Source organism: Equus quagga, chromosome 2 (assembly GCF_021613505.1).
Source record: "Equus quagga isolate Etosha38 chromosome 2, UCLA_HA_Equagga_1.0, whole genome shotgun sequence".
NCBI classification, from domain to species: domain Eukaryota; kingdom Metazoa; phylum Chordata; class Mammalia; order Perissodactyla; family Equidae; genus Equus; species Equus quagga.
The window spans coordinates 148,456,196-148,472,394 of record NC_060268.1 but is presented as its reverse complement, the minus strand read 5'-3'; the positions used below and the strand labels follow the sequence as shown (position 1 = coordinate 148,472,394).

The 16,199-nt window shown below is 40.3% G+C and overlaps 1 protein-coding gene across 6 annotated transcripts in view; it reads left to right on the top strand.

Annotated features, from left to right (window-relative positions):
• The window catches only part of CPEB3 (cytoplasmic polyadenylation element binding protein 3), a 179,833-nt gene that overhangs the window by 120,907 nt on the left and 42,727 nt on the right, over positions 1-16,199 (top strand). For all 6 annotated transcript variants that reach the window (XM_046652654.1, XM_046652652.1, XM_046652657.1 and 3 more), the window contains exon 7: positions 11,699-11,817. In XM_046652654.1, the coding sequence (XP_046508610.1) occupies positions 11,699-11,817 (119 nt within the window). The remainder of the gene's footprint in view (positions 1-11,698; positions 11,818-16,199) is intronic.

Here is a 16,199-nt window from a genome sequence, read left to right as displayed (position 1 = left end):
TTTTCTGTCTGTTTTCTAGATTGGAATGTAAATTTTATAAGTGTAGGGTATTTTTTATGTTTTGCTCACTGCTCTATACCCAATACCTTGGATACCTGTCTCAATGGCTGGCCCTCAGATATTTATTAAATGAATGACTTTTATCTTTGCAAATGATGAGTTCCATACTTGCTCAGGAAGTAGAGTCCACCAAATTTTAGAGCTGGAAAGTTCCCTAAAGATCATCTCATTTTAGTACAACCTTTGTTTTAAACTGAGACTCTAAGAGGTAAAGTGTCTTTTCCTAACAGCACACAGTCTTTGTTAGACAGATTTGGACCCGGCAGACCTATCGTTTATACTATTTTACCTGGTGAGTTGTAAAGAAAGTAGTTTTTGTTTGTTTTGCTAATATGTATCATTTGTGGGAAAGAAAGTTAGGTTTAAACTGTATAATCTGATAAATTAGGCTGTTATTTATAAGGCTGAATTTTATATAAAAAGTAGCAACTTAAGATATATGACCCATGGTACACTTTCACAGCTATTTAAAAATGAAAGTGGTCCTTGGCTTTTTCCTGAATTCTTCTGTTCTGTTGGTCATACTCACAAAGCTGGGATATTTCTAAGAGCTGATTTAGGCTGAGGCTGCAGGTCTGAGCTGCCCTTTAGTTGTAGCTTAACCGTGGGATTCTGCCTCTTGGGTGATGCCACATCATTTCTGGACATGAGTGCACTACTTTGTAGTTGAGTTCTTTGACTGCAAGAATCAGAGGTTCTCTTGTGCTACCTCAGATTGGGGATGTGGTTATGAGTAACAAGGAAAGCCCAAAAATAGGAGCTGTGAGAGAACCAGGTGTCATGGAGACTTTGCTAGGGGGTGGCAGGCTGCAGGGATTTGAATTGTGAGAGCTGTTAATTCTTCATTGTATTGTTCCACCATTATCATGACTCAACTCTTCTCTGCATGTGTGCTCCTCTCTCCGCTTCAGTGGCAAATTTTCCTATTTCTACTTGAATTCCAGAGAGAGGGAATCTGATTGGCCCAGTTCATCTTTTAATACCTAGCTGTGACATAGGGCATCCTAACAGTAGTAGCCTTAGAATCCTTGACTGCTTAATAAAGAAACAGTTCATTTCTGCTTCCTTGAGCTTGGGGCCATGAATTTGGCATCTAGGAAGATAAGTTGGGTATAACAAGCTTTTATGCTGATATTAGATATGTTTAGCAAAACCTCCCTGTTTGCCTCCTGTGAAAATAGCCTAAATCCAAAGTTGCTGTCACTGGAGCTACAAAAAATGTCTACCCATCCTGAGCCTTCTATACGTGGTTCTGTGCTAAGCAGCTGCTCCTGATATTGCCAATATCTCACCTCTTGTGGCCCCTGGGGCTGGGGCCAGGGGGAGGAGCTGACCTCTCCTGGGCAGTGAACACAGCTGCACTACCAGTGTTGGCAGAGTCCTCTGGGGCAAAGGTAAGGACAGCAGCCAGCTGCAGATGTTGGACAGGAGATTGGCCGCGTGGCTCCGAAGCCTGTTCAGAAGTCATTGGTGCTGGCAGTGGAATGGAGGAGGCTGTCCTCCTCAGCCCACTTACTTAGCCAGCTTCAGCTCTGGCAGTCCAGGGCTACAGGGTTCAGGTGCACAGCCAGGTGAACTGGAACAGTTACAAGCATGCAGATTTACGCAAAAGTGACCCATGCCTTGCACTCTGCTGATGCCCACCCACCTTGAGTAAAGTGTGTATAAAAGTGTGGCTGTGCTGCTGGTAATCATGTGTTTCCTCTGCAGTGGCCAGGCTGGCTTGACTACTGATTCTTGTGACCAAGATCATGCAGTTGTGGAAGTTTATACAATACTAACATGGTTTGTGAACCTGACATAAGCCAGGCCACATGGGATTCAGGTCGACTTTGAGCCAACAAGCTAAGAAGAAACTTTGAAGAACAGGAAAGAGGACTCTACTTTAAAGGGACAAAAATAGGTCTTTGTGAAGCTGCAGTGGGCTGGATTCATGGCATCTATTTCTTTTTCCTTCAGTTTGTCTAAATCTGGCTTTGGAAAGGAAAGTTTTCAAACTCACATTTTTTTCCCTTGTAGCATAACTTGAATGGAAATAAGTCAATGTTGTTTTAGGCCCAGATTCTAAGTTTTTCCACCTTCTGAGTTACATAAACTGATCAAGTTGGGAAGCTAAATGGTTTTAGCTTGTACTTAACCTTTTGCAGTTTGTAAGCTTTTGAGTAATACTTTACCCTTTCTTTTTTTTTAAAACACGGGTCCTAGCTTATAGTACTCATCCTATTTAGTGAATCCTATATTTTAATATTTAATCTATTGAAATTTTCATTCTCAGGAAGGATTTTCTTGTAAAAACATGAAAACTGCACTGCATAGCAGCAAGAGTGGGCTTTTTGTTTTGTTTTGTCCTATTTTGACAGATGGAGCAGTATCTTATTGTTGCTTTTAAAAAGCTTAGCACACCCTCAGTTTAACCTGTTTTATTAAACACCTATCTCTTCAACATTGTATTGAAGATGAATTATAAGAGTTAGTCTTTGATTTCAAAGCATTTGTCGTTTGAGGGACCTTAGAGAAAGGAGTAGGCAATAGGAGTGTACAGGATAAGGCCTGAGCAGCCACATAAATGAGAGATGTCTTGTACTCTGTTAAGCAGTACTTGTGCTTTGCCCAGGCAGAAGTGCTTGGAAGGGAGAAATGCTTGTTTAGTTTAGAGAAGCCAAAGCCACCCCTGATGAAAACTTTCTCTGGAAGAGAGTAAATTTCAGGAACTGAAATGGAAGGTGCAAATTTGGCAGGCTGAGGCAGAGAGAATGTTTTAGAAGAGGGTGTAGCTTGGGACAGGACTTGCTGACAGGAATTGGGTAGGGCTAAGGCCATGAGCAAGTGAGACCAAGAGAGGATATGTCAGTTGAAAGAGTTTGGAATGGGAAGCTGAGAGGATCTGTTGAAAAACTGTGAAAGCTGAGGGCAAAGATCTGGATTGTCTTTCAAAATAATATGGATAGCCTTAGTCTTGAGAAGGGGAAATGGTGACACAGAGAAAACCTATTGGCAGCAGCATTAAGAGCTCATCAGATGAGCCACTCCTGATGGCCCAGTGGTTAAAGTTTGGCATACTCTGCTTCAGCACCCCAGGGTCAGTTCCTAGGTGTGAAACCACACCACTTGTCTGTCATTAGCCATGCTGTGGGGGCAGCGCATGTAGAAGAACTAGAAGGACCTACAACTAGAATATACAACTATGTACTGGGGCTTTGGGGAGAGAAAAAGAAAAACAAAAGAGGGAGATTGGCAACAGATGTTAACTCATGATGAATCTTTCCCAGCAAACAAAACAAAACAAAAACCTTACCAGAGGAATATTAAAGTGTAAGGAGAAGAAGAAATTAGGTTGTCAAAGTTCAGGCAGTGTACAAGCAGGGCTGGACTAAAGCTTCATCTGTAGGGAAGCATCTGCTGGGTTAAAGTGTAGAATTTGCCATTTGTCTGATGTTGAATGAGGGAGAGCAATAAGCAGTGGGGCAAGAGCTAGGTATTTGTGGACTCAGATGTGGATACCAGCAGTTACTAGTTATATCACACTGAGCAGGTCATTTAGTTTCTGAGCCTCAGTTTACTCATCTGAGTTAATACTGCTCCTTGGGTTATTAAAAGGATTATGTGAGACAGTGCACATACACATCAACACAGTACTTAGGCTTAATAAGTATTAAGTAGTATTAGTGTCCTTCCCCCGATGAAAATGTAATGCTTCATAATAATAAAACTGCCCAACTAGTCTGACCAGTTCCCTCCCTCACCACCAGACTGGTCTCAGTTTTCTTGGTCAGGTGCTTGTTAGAACTGACTGTGACTAGAACTGACAGATTGGCAGACTTCACAAGGATCTCTTTATATAAGAAATGTGTGGTTATATAAACAAAGCAGACTATAATCCCAAATGCCCCAGGTCACTGCCCTGGACTGCAGGACATTACTAAGAACACAGGAAGTAGATTGCTAATTTTCAACTCTGAGGTGGTTCTACCCTTCAGACTTGTTTTCTTATCCATTCCACCTTGCCCAACCCCTTGCCTGCCAAGCAACGAGCCCACAAAGAGACAGTTACTAGTGTAATAGAAAACAAAACAGTCTGGTACCAAAATGTTTGAGCCTTCAGCCCTAAATATAGTCAAAGAAATGTGTTTGGTTCTGAATGCAAGGGGAATGTTTAGGAATCTATGGACTTGGGTGGTACCTGAGGAGCCATCTCTACATCTTAACTTAGGCTAATTCCTTCCCTTGGAATGTCCTCCATTTTTCCACCTGTGTCATACCTTTAATGTCTGGCTTCTATACCACCACCTACAGAAAATCTTTCCTGATTTCTTTATTTATGACTTCTTCACTGAAAGATCTGTCTTCCTTCTGTGGAGTCCAACTTTTAAAAATATGTTTTAAGAAATACTTCTTGGGGTCCTTAATGCATTATTCCTAGGTTAGAGTTCTCTCTGTATTTATTCTTCAGGACCTTCTTGTACTAGCTTATAAACTACTTGAGAACAAGGACTTGTTTATGTCAGCATTTCCCCATAGTGCCTAGGGCACATAGTCAGTATTCAATAAATCTTGAAGGTCAGATGTTCTCATCCAAGAGCAAAATAAGTAACAAATCTAGTTCAGAGACCTACAGTGTTCTCCAGGCAGCAGACCAAGGGTTGAAGAGATCTTGGTCTCTTCTCACCCACCGCCCTGGATCCTATGCTCTACTAGTGAACTCTACTCACTCACTGTTTTCCAAATGAGCTGACCGTTTGACCCTTCTGTGCCTTGGCCTGTGCTCTTTCCTGAACTTGGAATGCCCTTACTTCCTAGAAGAGTAATTATCCTCTAGCTCAGATATGGCCTTTGCTTTGTGGCTTTCCTTGATGTTTGGACACCTCTGCTCCATCTGTCTTTCACCAGTGTTCTGTAGGACATACCCCCAACATAGCACTTTTCATGTTGTTTCTTAGTCATTTATTTACAGGCTGAGTTTTTTTAGGGCAGGGTTCTTCCTAGGCTTATTCATCTTTGTAGCTTCATTGCCAGCATCATATCTTGTACCTCCTAACTATTTTTGGTTCTATTAAATTGAATCCAAGGACAAAGATTCCTGAGGCAAACCAGGTAAGTCCCCTGACCTGAAAGCCAAGGTCAGAGAGAATGTTTGGAACAGACTTGGTGTGCCCCAAAAAAGTCTGAACTCAGGCAGCTCCAGCTGGAGAGGTGTCCTTCAGGTTTCTCTAGGAAGGTCACAGGAAATCAGGGAGGCTGGATTCTGTGCAGGGAGAGATCTCTCTCTCTCCAGACTTGGAGGCTTCCTCCTGGGGCTGATCTCACTTAGTCAGAAACCAGCCAGCCCTTGGTCAGGCCACTGTTTTATGAATGCAGTGGTGGTTCAGGCACAGCCCTACAAGCTGGAATTATTTTCCCATTATAGTTGATACTTGAAACATATTGATCACTAAAAGCATTAGTGATTTTAAGAACTACTGGGTCTTTCAAAAGACCACATACCTCTTTAGAGAATGGGAGTGTATATTACCCTCTTCTTCAGAAAGACTTTGTGGTTTTTAATTTTTTCTTTAATAAATTTTTATTTTGAAAAATTTCAAACCTACAACAAAGTTGTAAGAATAGTTCAATGAACACTTACATAGCTTTCCTCTAAATTCACCAGTTGTTAGCATTTTGCCGCATTTGCTTTCTCTCTCCTTTTTTCTGTCTGTGCGTATATACACACACATATATTTTGATGAATCATTTGAGAGTTAAGTTGTAGATATCAAACCCTCACTTCTGAATGCTTCAGATGTCTCCTGAGAACAGGAAATATTCAGATTGTTCTAGTAATGTCCTCTAGGACTTTTTTTTTTAACCCAAGATCCAGTGAAAGTCTAGCCTTACATGCAGTTGTCATCTCTCTTTACTCTCCTTTGATTTAGACAGTTTTTCCTAGGTTTTTGTCTTTTGTGTCATTTAAAGAGTTCATGCCAGATGTTTTATAGAGTATCACTTAATTTGGAATTATCTAGTTGTGCCCTCATAGTGAGATTCAGGTGAAACACTATTATCAGGAAGACCACACAGATGATGTGCTGCACTGAGAAGGACACATGCAGGAGGCACCTGATGGCAGTTTGCCCTGTTGTTGGTGATGTTAAGTTTGATAATTTGGTTAAGGTGTTGTCTGCCAGATTCCTCCATTGTAGAAGTACCTTTTTTCCCCCTTGCGAATACTGTTAATCTGTGAAGTGGTACTTTAACATAGTATGAATATCTTGTATTCTCTCTTCAAATTCACCCAATGGTTTTAGAATCCATTGAAGAGTCTTGCTTAAGTTGATTATTACTATGATGGTGATATTCATTTTATTAAAATCTGATTTAATTTAGTGAGATCTGCTCTGTAACTCTCTCAAGAGCCTTCATTCTAAATATATAACTTAAATGTATATTGAAAAACAATAAGCATCTTTACTAAATATGAAAATTTGCTGGACCTTAATAAAACTAAATGTAGACTTCTGATTATTTTGAAATTCATCATTTCAACTCTTCTTAGCATAGTTTTTATGGGCTGTAGAGCAAATATATCTACATAGAACTTAAACACTAAAACACAGGTAACCACTTCATGCTACTGAAACACTGCCAAATGATCACTGTCACTAAAGTGACAGTAAATGATAAATAGGTAAGTCCTTATTTGCTAGTGATATTGAAAGTTTTATCTCACCATTTTTAGATGAGACAGTATAAATTAACAGTTGAAGAATGAGGGCTCTGGAAGCTGACCGAGGTTTTAATTCCAAATTAACATCTAGGTTTTAATCTGAGGTGGCCCTTACCTCTTGGAGCTTCAGTTTCCTCATCTGTAAAGTGATAAGAATAACAACTGTATTTACTTCATAGAATTACTGTGAGGATGAAAAGAGCTAACAGATGTAAAATGCTTATTCTTAGCAAAGTACCCGGCACATTGTAAGCACTTCGTAACTGGTACTCGTGGTGGTGAAGTTGGTGGTGATATTTGTACTAGAGATCAAGTATAAAAAATTATAATGTGAAAAATTATTTAAGAGCTCAGGGAGCTTTGTTTTTGAAAGATAGCCAAGAACATTTTGGAGCTTGTTATACTTAATGTGTTCTAAGGTATTAAGAGAAAAAAAATCTTTTAATTAACTTTACCCTTCAAAAATCTGGCCAAATAAAATGGAATTATCCCAATTAAGTCTTCCCCACCTCATACCTTCCTTTTCCTCTTTACCCCAGAGAAGTGCATTGGTCAGTTCTGGCTTGTCCAAAAATCCCTCACTGTTCTACTCTCCTTCCCCCAACCTATTTGGCACCAGTGGGAAAGCAAGCAATTTCCTGCCATCCATTCTGCCCATAACCCAGGGTTGTGATGGTGACAATGCCAAGAGTCCCTACTCCTCCCCTCAGAGCCCATATTTCTACCCACAGAGGAGCTCTGAGTTGAGGGCCTCTCATAGCTCACTGCATCTCTGAAACCCCTACATACTCGTCAAGTACTTGGGAAACAAGGTCACCATTTCTGAAACTTGAGGAATTTTATAATCCTGTTATCTCTTACTGGCTCAGATGGCAAGGGAGAACAGAGGGAGTATAATTTTTTGGCCAAGTTTCTTTTCTATACCTTTCAAACTAAAACCCTGGCATCATAGTGACAGTTTGAGGAGCTCAATTTATAGGTATAATAGGCTTTTATTTAAAGAATGTATTAAAATCAGCAAATAATACCACATCTGATAATTATCTCTTCTGGTGGAAATAGCTAATGATATATGAAAGCAAATATTCAGTCTCTTTATTGTTTTTTTACAGTAATATTCAGCCTGTCACTCAAATAACTTTAAGGGTTTTCTTTTGTTTCTATATTACTGCCCTTTATTCATCAAATGCTTGCAAATGCAAAGTAGAAAGTGTATATCATTAATCTGAACTCTGATCTTTATAATGAGACCATATGCAAAACTCAATTTTACATATCACATAAATAACAGAAAATGCAGTAAGAGAAAAATTGACACATAATATCCTAGTTTACAAAGCACCTTTACATATATTATCTCACAACCTACATCTCTGTAAGATAATCAGGACAAATATTTAAGTTTCTTCATTTCACAGAGAACGAAGTAAGACTCAGAAATTTTAAGGTAATATTCAAGTTCATGGTTCCACTTACTGGGTGAGCTCAAACAAGTTGCTTAATCACTCTGTGCGATTTCTTTAATTGTAAAACAGAATAAAAATAGTGCTTACCTCACAGGGTGTATGTGAAGATGAAACGAGTTATTATACGTAAGGCATTTAGAACAGTGGTGCATAGTAGATACTCAATAAATGTTAGCTATTAGCTGTTATTACCACACAGTTAGTAAATGTTAGAACTTTGACCCAAATCCAAACCTTCTGATTCCTAGTCTAGATCTCTTTTCATAGTACGTGGAATTTCCCTTTTAGTAAATCATTGATTGAATTTCCATCTCACATTGACCTTGTTATTCTTGAAGGGATCTTTTTCTACATTGTTTACTTTGACCTTAAATTTCTGAAGATCAAAAAGGAAATGTGTTTGAAGGCTTCTTCCTTCCTGATTTTTTTTAATACTGTAATTTCTGTTGTCATCTGGGTTTGGTTGACCTTGAGGTATCCAAAGTTATTTTAGTAGGTGAAGGTATCATAAAGTTGTTTTCCTCAGTGATTTTGGGTGTTTATGGTGATTTTGTTTTGGTTGGAAGGCTAAAGTAGGAAGTAGGATTGAAGGAAGTTCTTGGACTTGAATCACACTCCTTGTGTGTAGTGCTAAGAGAATATTGTCGTTACTGAAAGTGGCAGCTTGCTGATCAGGGAGTAGAGATGATTGTTGTAAAAGATCATTTGTTGTAAAGAGTCACCCTGAAGAAACTGGTAAAATATTATGGGCCATTCCCTGGCAAAGGATAAGAAGTTGTTTGTAGATATTTTTCTTGGTAATAGTATTTGTAGCAGGCTTTTACTTGTGAATCGCAGTTGTTTTTACTCTGTCTACTGCCAATGTTAGCATTTTTGGCTGTGAGATAGGCCTGAGTGAAAATCTCTGTGCTTCTGTGGTAGCTACTCAGCTACTATGTGGAGACTCTCTCCCTACCCTCTGATGCCCAAGTTGAACCCAGTTTGGGATTTGATGCAGAAGATTGCAGAGGGTGGGCAGCAATGTGCAGGAAGGGTACAGTCAGCCTGGTGGCCTTTCAGAGGCGAGGAGCTGGAGAAAGCTCCAGCTCACTGAGCACGCCCATCCCCAGGCCGTTTTATGTGCCTGTGCACAGTGTACCCAGACAGGGTCCTCTCCAAGAACAAGATATCCAGTATGCCTCTTAGGATCTTTGTGGAAGATCTGTAGCAGGATTTAACTTGGTGAGGAAGGAGGTTTGAGAGGATATGCTAAGACTTCCTCTTGGTGATATTTGCATTTTTTAACCCACTCATCTCTAATATTCTCTTTGGCAAGTGCAGTTAATGTTCTCACATTAAAAGAAAACACAGAATTTTTAATAGATTCCCTAGGGCTTAGTGATAGTTTGATACTGTTTGTAAAAGAGAGACTATGAAGAAATGATGTATTATCTTTTCTAGTTTTACAGTTAGGTTTTATTTTTCTTGCCTGGACATCTGCTGAATCCTCTGACCCATCCAGCCTGGGAGCAAAAGTCCAGGAAACAGCTCTGGGTCCTGCCACATAGGCAACCTCCCTTTTGCAGCTACATCCCCACTCCTGTGGGCTTGGTCTTTTCCCCTGTGTGTGTTGGCTTTTGCCTGTTGCATTGGTCACTCAGTGTGCTGGGTAGTGGTTGATCTTTTTCCTGCTCTGTTTGCCTAGATGCTCTGTAGTAGATGAGGAATTGGGACAAAGGATAAAAAAAGAGTACCCGTTATTTATTATCCACTGCCACTGTCATTACGTGCTGTCCAGGACTCCAGAGAGCTTTGCTTCTAGGCCAGTCGATTAACATCTTTGTTTAATGGGTGAGAATCTTCTGAATATGAGGGTTCTTATTATTCTCCACCACTTACATCTTTCTGGCATGCAGTGCACCAGGGGAGAACCGTATTGGTGATGTTTTCCTTTAAGGTCAGTACCCAGGACCAGGAGTGGAGGTGACAGCTGAGAGATTTAGCAAAGCTAAAGGGGTTGTAGAGAGGTTGAGTAATTGAATACCAGGCTTACACTAGCTCAAGATGGGCCTTTGCTCAGCTGCCATTCATGAGTGCCAGTGTGGCAACAAGCACCAGATTTGGCCCTTTGAACATGTATTGTCCTCTTTGAAGTCTTTGCTGATTCTCTCGAGTCAGATGCCTTGCTCCTCTGGGCTCCCACGGCACTTTTTGTCCCCACTTATCTCCCTCAGCTTTGTAGCAAGTAGTTAATTGTCTAAATGTCTGTTTCTTCTGCCACATAAGTCTCTTGACAGCAGGAACTAGTCTCACTCATTTCAGTTTTCTCATAATGTATAGAATGTGTCCCACTTGTTAACAGTTGCTCAGTAAATCTTACTGATTCTGTGTGTGTGTGTGTGTGTGAGGAAGATTGTCCCTGAGCTAACATCTGTGCCAGTCTTCCTCTTTGTGCTTGAGGAAGATTGTCCCTGAGCTAACATCTGTGCTAGTCTTCCTCTATTTTTTGTGTGGGATGCCGCCACAGCGTGGCTTGACAAGCTGTGTGTAGGTCCACACCCAGGATCCAAACCTGTGAACCCTGGGCCGCCAAAGTTGGAGCACATGAACTTAGCCATTACACCACCAGGCTAGCCCATAAATCTTACTGATTTTGAACTGAACAAAGCTGATTGTGTCTGTGGAAATCCTGCAGTTAGCATCCACGTTTATACATCGTGTACTCTGCCATGAGACAGGAGAGTATCCTTGGAGAAACAGCATTATCATCAGAAGTAACATGTAAAACACACTAGCCTATTGTTGGGCTTTTTTTTTTTGGATAACCTTTGTTGAGATATAGTTCACATACCATACATTTCACCTATTTAAAATGTACAGTTCAGTGGTTTTCAGTATGTTCACAGAGTTATGCAACCATCACCACAATCAATTTTAGAAAATTTTGGTCATCCCAAAAAGAAACCCTGTACCTATTCTCTCCAGTCCTCCAGCCCTAGGCAACCACCAGTCTATTTTTTGTCTCTATAGTTTTGCCTATTCCAGACATTCCATATAAATGGACTCATACAATATGTAGTATTTTGTGACTGGCTTCTTTCACTTAGCATTATGTTTGCAAGGTACATCCATATTGTAGCATGTGTCAAGCCTAAAGCTTGGTGGAATTTGGAGGGCAGGTGCTACTTGTTTCCTGGCCAGTAGTTCAAGAATGGTGAGTCTGCCTGGTCTCATTAAAGATGACCAGATCTATTTAGTGGAAATTCTATAGAGGTCTTCTGAACTTGCTCCCCTGAGTAAATATCTATGAGCATCTAATACAATGGCTGGCACATGAGGGTCTCAGTGGCTGTTACATCCCTGTGTCCTGCTTCACGTTCTTAGATTATAGTAGGAATTTGCCAAAGTGAAACAATAGATAAATTTTTAATTGGTACTTTGAGTTTAATTTACTGATTCCTCCCCCCACCTTTTTGTTTTTGTTCTCCCCAAGGTTATGCCTTTCTGCTGTTCCAGGAAGAGAGCTCAGTACAAGCTTTGATAGATGCCTGCCTAGAAGAAGATGGGAAACTGTACCTGTGTGTGTCAAGCCCCACCATCAAGGATAAACCAGTAAGTAATATGCAGCTAACTATTGCTTTTCCAGAGCACATGTACAATTGGAATAGCTGATCACCTCCTTTTTCTAATGGGAATGCTGGTAACTGGGATCCTCTTACCCAGCGTGACCTTGCTATGCAGTAGAGCTGGACTGTTGTTGATGGGAAGCTAATAACAAATTACTCAGTATTTCGTTTTATACCTTTGAGACTGCATGTAAACAAATGTGCCCTTGTGTTTCACTTTACAGCTCTTTTAAGCTAATTCCTATTTAGAGACTCTGAATTGAAGTAAATAATGCTCTTAGTGGTTTTGGCAGCTGGTTTCTGTCATTATTTCAGACCAAGGACAGGAGTAATTTATTTTTTTTAAAAAAAAGATCATAATTGTCATGTTTATGTGCCTTTGAATGCAAGGCATTGTGCTGGGTGGTAACCACAGCTGGCTAAATAGAGCCTTCTGGGCCAGGAGCTTACACTCTAAAATGGATACCTTTAAGCAGGGTAGGACAGGGGAAGGACAGAGAACATGGACTCAAAACCATAAATACACATACACTTATACAGAGTTTATGGTATTTGAGCCAAAGAGTGTGAGTGAGTAAGTCACTGGATAAGAGAGGAAGACTGCTTCTTTTCTCCTGGCAGAGGGTGTTATCAGTGGAGAAGGGGCAAGACTATGTTCAGAATAGAAGAAAAGAGCTTGGTTAACATGGCAGAAGTAAGGATCCATGGGAAGTTGGGACGGGGGTGAGTTTGTGTGTCAAGACTTGATGCTTGGAGTAGGGAACAGAATAAAAAAGTGTTGTGGACCAAGGGACCAAGGCAAGTGTCTGTAATGAGGCCTGAGGCATCCTCTGTAAGACTTACACCAGAGGTGTGGAGCTTGCTTGGCAGCTAGGTTTATTCTCAGAAATGTGCATGGGGAAAGACTTGGGGTCAGACATAGAAGTTCCCGGTTTGAGTCTTGACTCCAGCATATAAATATTTACTTGACTCTGAATGAGTTACCTAGTCCTTGCTGAATCTTGGTTTCCTCATCTATAAAATGGTTCCTCTTTTGGATGTTGAAAGGCTCAGATAAGAGGAAAATGAATGTGAAAGCATTTGCTGAGGTCAGGTAATTGTGCAGACATAACTGGATGGTGCTACATAGTGTTACATATTAGTCCTACATAGTGCTATACAATTCAGGAGAGCAAGGTTAGAGCTTATCTACACGGTAACATCTGTTGAAAGAATGCTGACTTCTAGAACAGGCTTTACAATTGATTGCAAAGGAATGATTCTGGGACTTGACCACCTATAAGGAGGAGACTACAGCGGGTAAAGCAGAAGAGAGAGTTACTAAAGAATGGGGATATTGAGGCCTAGTAGAATAATTGATGCAGAAGCAGCAGCAAAGATTTTAGCAAGTATAAAGGTGCCACTGTAATTTTCAAATTCTGGGGCCATTACCAAATTTTTCTAACAGCAGTTAACAGCCTTGGATAGGATAGTTGTAGAGGAGGGGAAAACAGTAGGAAGCAGTAGGTGGGAAAAAAGAGTAGGGAAATTTTGTTAAGTTTGGTCTTAATTTAAACAGTGTGGAGAGGCTGTGTGTTATGAGGGAGATGTGGGGACTGACTAGAATGGGAGTGTGCAGTGTTTTATCTGAGTAATAAGAAAGCTGAAATAACTTCTCTAAATCTCTTTGGAATAGTGTGAGATTAGAAAGACTGAACCCAATTTGGCAGGGTCTGATGTCTGAGAAGTAAATGGTTAACTTCCAGAGAGCCTCTACCACTGGCACATCAGTAGAAGGGGAGTGGGAGTGAGCCAGGAAGGGTTATGGTGGGATTGTTCATGCACTGTAGGAGAGGATTGGAAATATATTTATATATATAAAAAGGCAGAGGAGTAGAGGCACACATTGAGATGGTTCTGCCCATAGTGGATTAAGAAGCTGTCGAATTGAGGGAAGGAGACAGGAGATAAGCAGTGGGGCTCATGTACCTTGGAAGGGTCATGTCACTGGCTCTGTTTGAGTAGGAGGATAATATGCCTTGTCAGGTAAGCCCTCACCAGGACTGGACATCTTTTGAGAGGAGAGTGAGCAGTTGTGGTTGCAGATGGAGGTGGTATGGAGGCCACACCAACACTGTTGAGTGTTTTCACTCTAAACAAATCTCTTACCCTTGACTTGAAGGACTTCTGAAAATAATTAGTGTAATTATCTGTTTTGGAAATGTCTATAGGGAAACTAACTTTCATTGTTTGTGTTTTTACAAATTTCTGCCTTATTGCAGTTTTCGTTTTCTGAGCTCAAGGGAAGCAGTTTTATTGGAGCTTGGTGAATTCTGAATGGTGGCTGCTGATCACATATTTCTTTGACCCAGTCATACTCATAATTTCCAGCATAAACAATTTGAATAAAACTTTGGATGGGAAACATAAAAGTCCCCAAATACCTGTAGTTCTAATGAACTGGATCCTGTTTGGGGTTCCAGCTCTTTGGGCTCCATTTCTGAAACCTTCTCTTTCTTGGCTTCAGTTCCACATCTGCTGTTCCCAGCCTCATTTGGCCGCACTACCCTATCCAGGTTGTGGTACATCCTGCCTCATTTTGGAGGCTCCCACAGAAAGTGAGAGCTGGGTTGAACCTTTGGGAGTAAATGAGGACCTTGGCAATAGCTCAAGGTAAAGTCAACCCTTGAAGCTTGTTCACCAAACCTTCTGAGCTGTGGCTCTTTCTCACTTATTCTACTTCTTAGCTTGGCTGCCTTTCAGGATCCTAGTGCCCTCATTCTGTTGTTTAGCTCTCTTCGATCCTCCCTGGGTTTCTCCTTGGAAATACATCATGTTCTAAAATGAACTCAGATTTTCTATCTTTTGTTCTTCTCCCTTATCCCTTCCCCCAAATCAAACCCCCACTCCCTTTGGGTGGATTAGGTTAATCAGATTGTTTTCCTAATCCAGAGCCTGGTAGAAAGTTCCCCTCACTTATCCTTTCTATGATCATGTTTGTTTTTTAACTTAAACAAATCCCTAATTAGTGAATTTTAGGTAGCGTTAGGGAGATATTTTTGGTCAGTGATTACGTTTCATTAAATGGCTCCACTCAGACTATTCTACGTATAGATCTGATCCTGAAATATGGCAAAAGAAACTGTATTTATAGCCTGGTTAATTGAGACCTCAGTCCCAAACAATGGGAAGACAAATTGGCAAGAGCAGGAGCCATTGTAAATCTTCTAGATCTGTGATATTTTTTCCTCCTCCAGCAAGAGGAGTTGCGTAGTTCATAGTCTGAGGCATCCCAGAGGATAGCTGTGTCTTTGTCCAGGCTTCCAGTGAAGTGGACAGATGTAGTGACAGTGGTCCGTCTTATTAGGGTGACTCCACTTTTTGAATATATAAATAGACTGAACCTGAAGTTTTAAGACAGCAAACTGATAGAAGAGGAAACTTAAGAGAGTCTAACAGATTTAGCAGCTGAAAAAGAGTAACCTTGAAAAGGAGGTAAGGAAGGAGATGTTTATGGTTCTTACCTTCTATAACACTTTGGCCAGAGATATGGGATAGCAAACACCTTGAAAGGAGTATTAGAAAAGTTTCCTACTCCTTCTCCTTATGATTTATAGCACAATCACAATTTATAAAGGTCCTGAAATATGACAAATTGATTTTGCTGTATATTTAAAAATTGTTTTACCAAACTGAAGTGTGCTTATAAGCTCAGTTCATTAGGTTATTGCTCAGGTAACATGATCATCCACTTAAAATTTGAAAAACAAAAATTGAAAAAATTTGGGGAGCAAGGAAGCTGGAAATAGAGGCTGGTTTAATTCTTTAATTTTTAATTCTGTCCAATCTGTCCATCATTCTGGTCTTTGCTACCCCCATTTATATATCAATGGAATCTCTAGCAGTTTTAATCAGTCCTCTTTAGTTACAAAAAGAGTCCAGATCCTTTGCCTGGAATTTAAGATCTTCTAGCCTGACATCAAATTTTTTTCCAACCTTACGTTTTTCTGCTTTCCTTCTGAACCCCATGTTCCAATCAACTGAACTATTTCCTCTGCCATCTCAGTTTCTAATTCCTACCTACCCTTATTTTAAGACCCCTGTCAAATGTTATCTCTTTCCTGAAGCCTTCTCTGATCACTATGCCATCTATAGCAAATCATACCAGCTATTATAGCTGTCTCCAGTCCATATACACCTATCTTTTTAAACAGTGTGCCTCTCTTCTTTCCTTCCTTCAAACCACCGTTGAATGCCTAGTGTGGGCAAGGCATTGTACTGGTTACTATGAATTAGAACTTACTATGAATCGCACATAAAATCCTGTGTTCAAAAAGTTAATAGTGTAATGAGTAGATAAAACAAGTATATAAATACACAGATCTTATA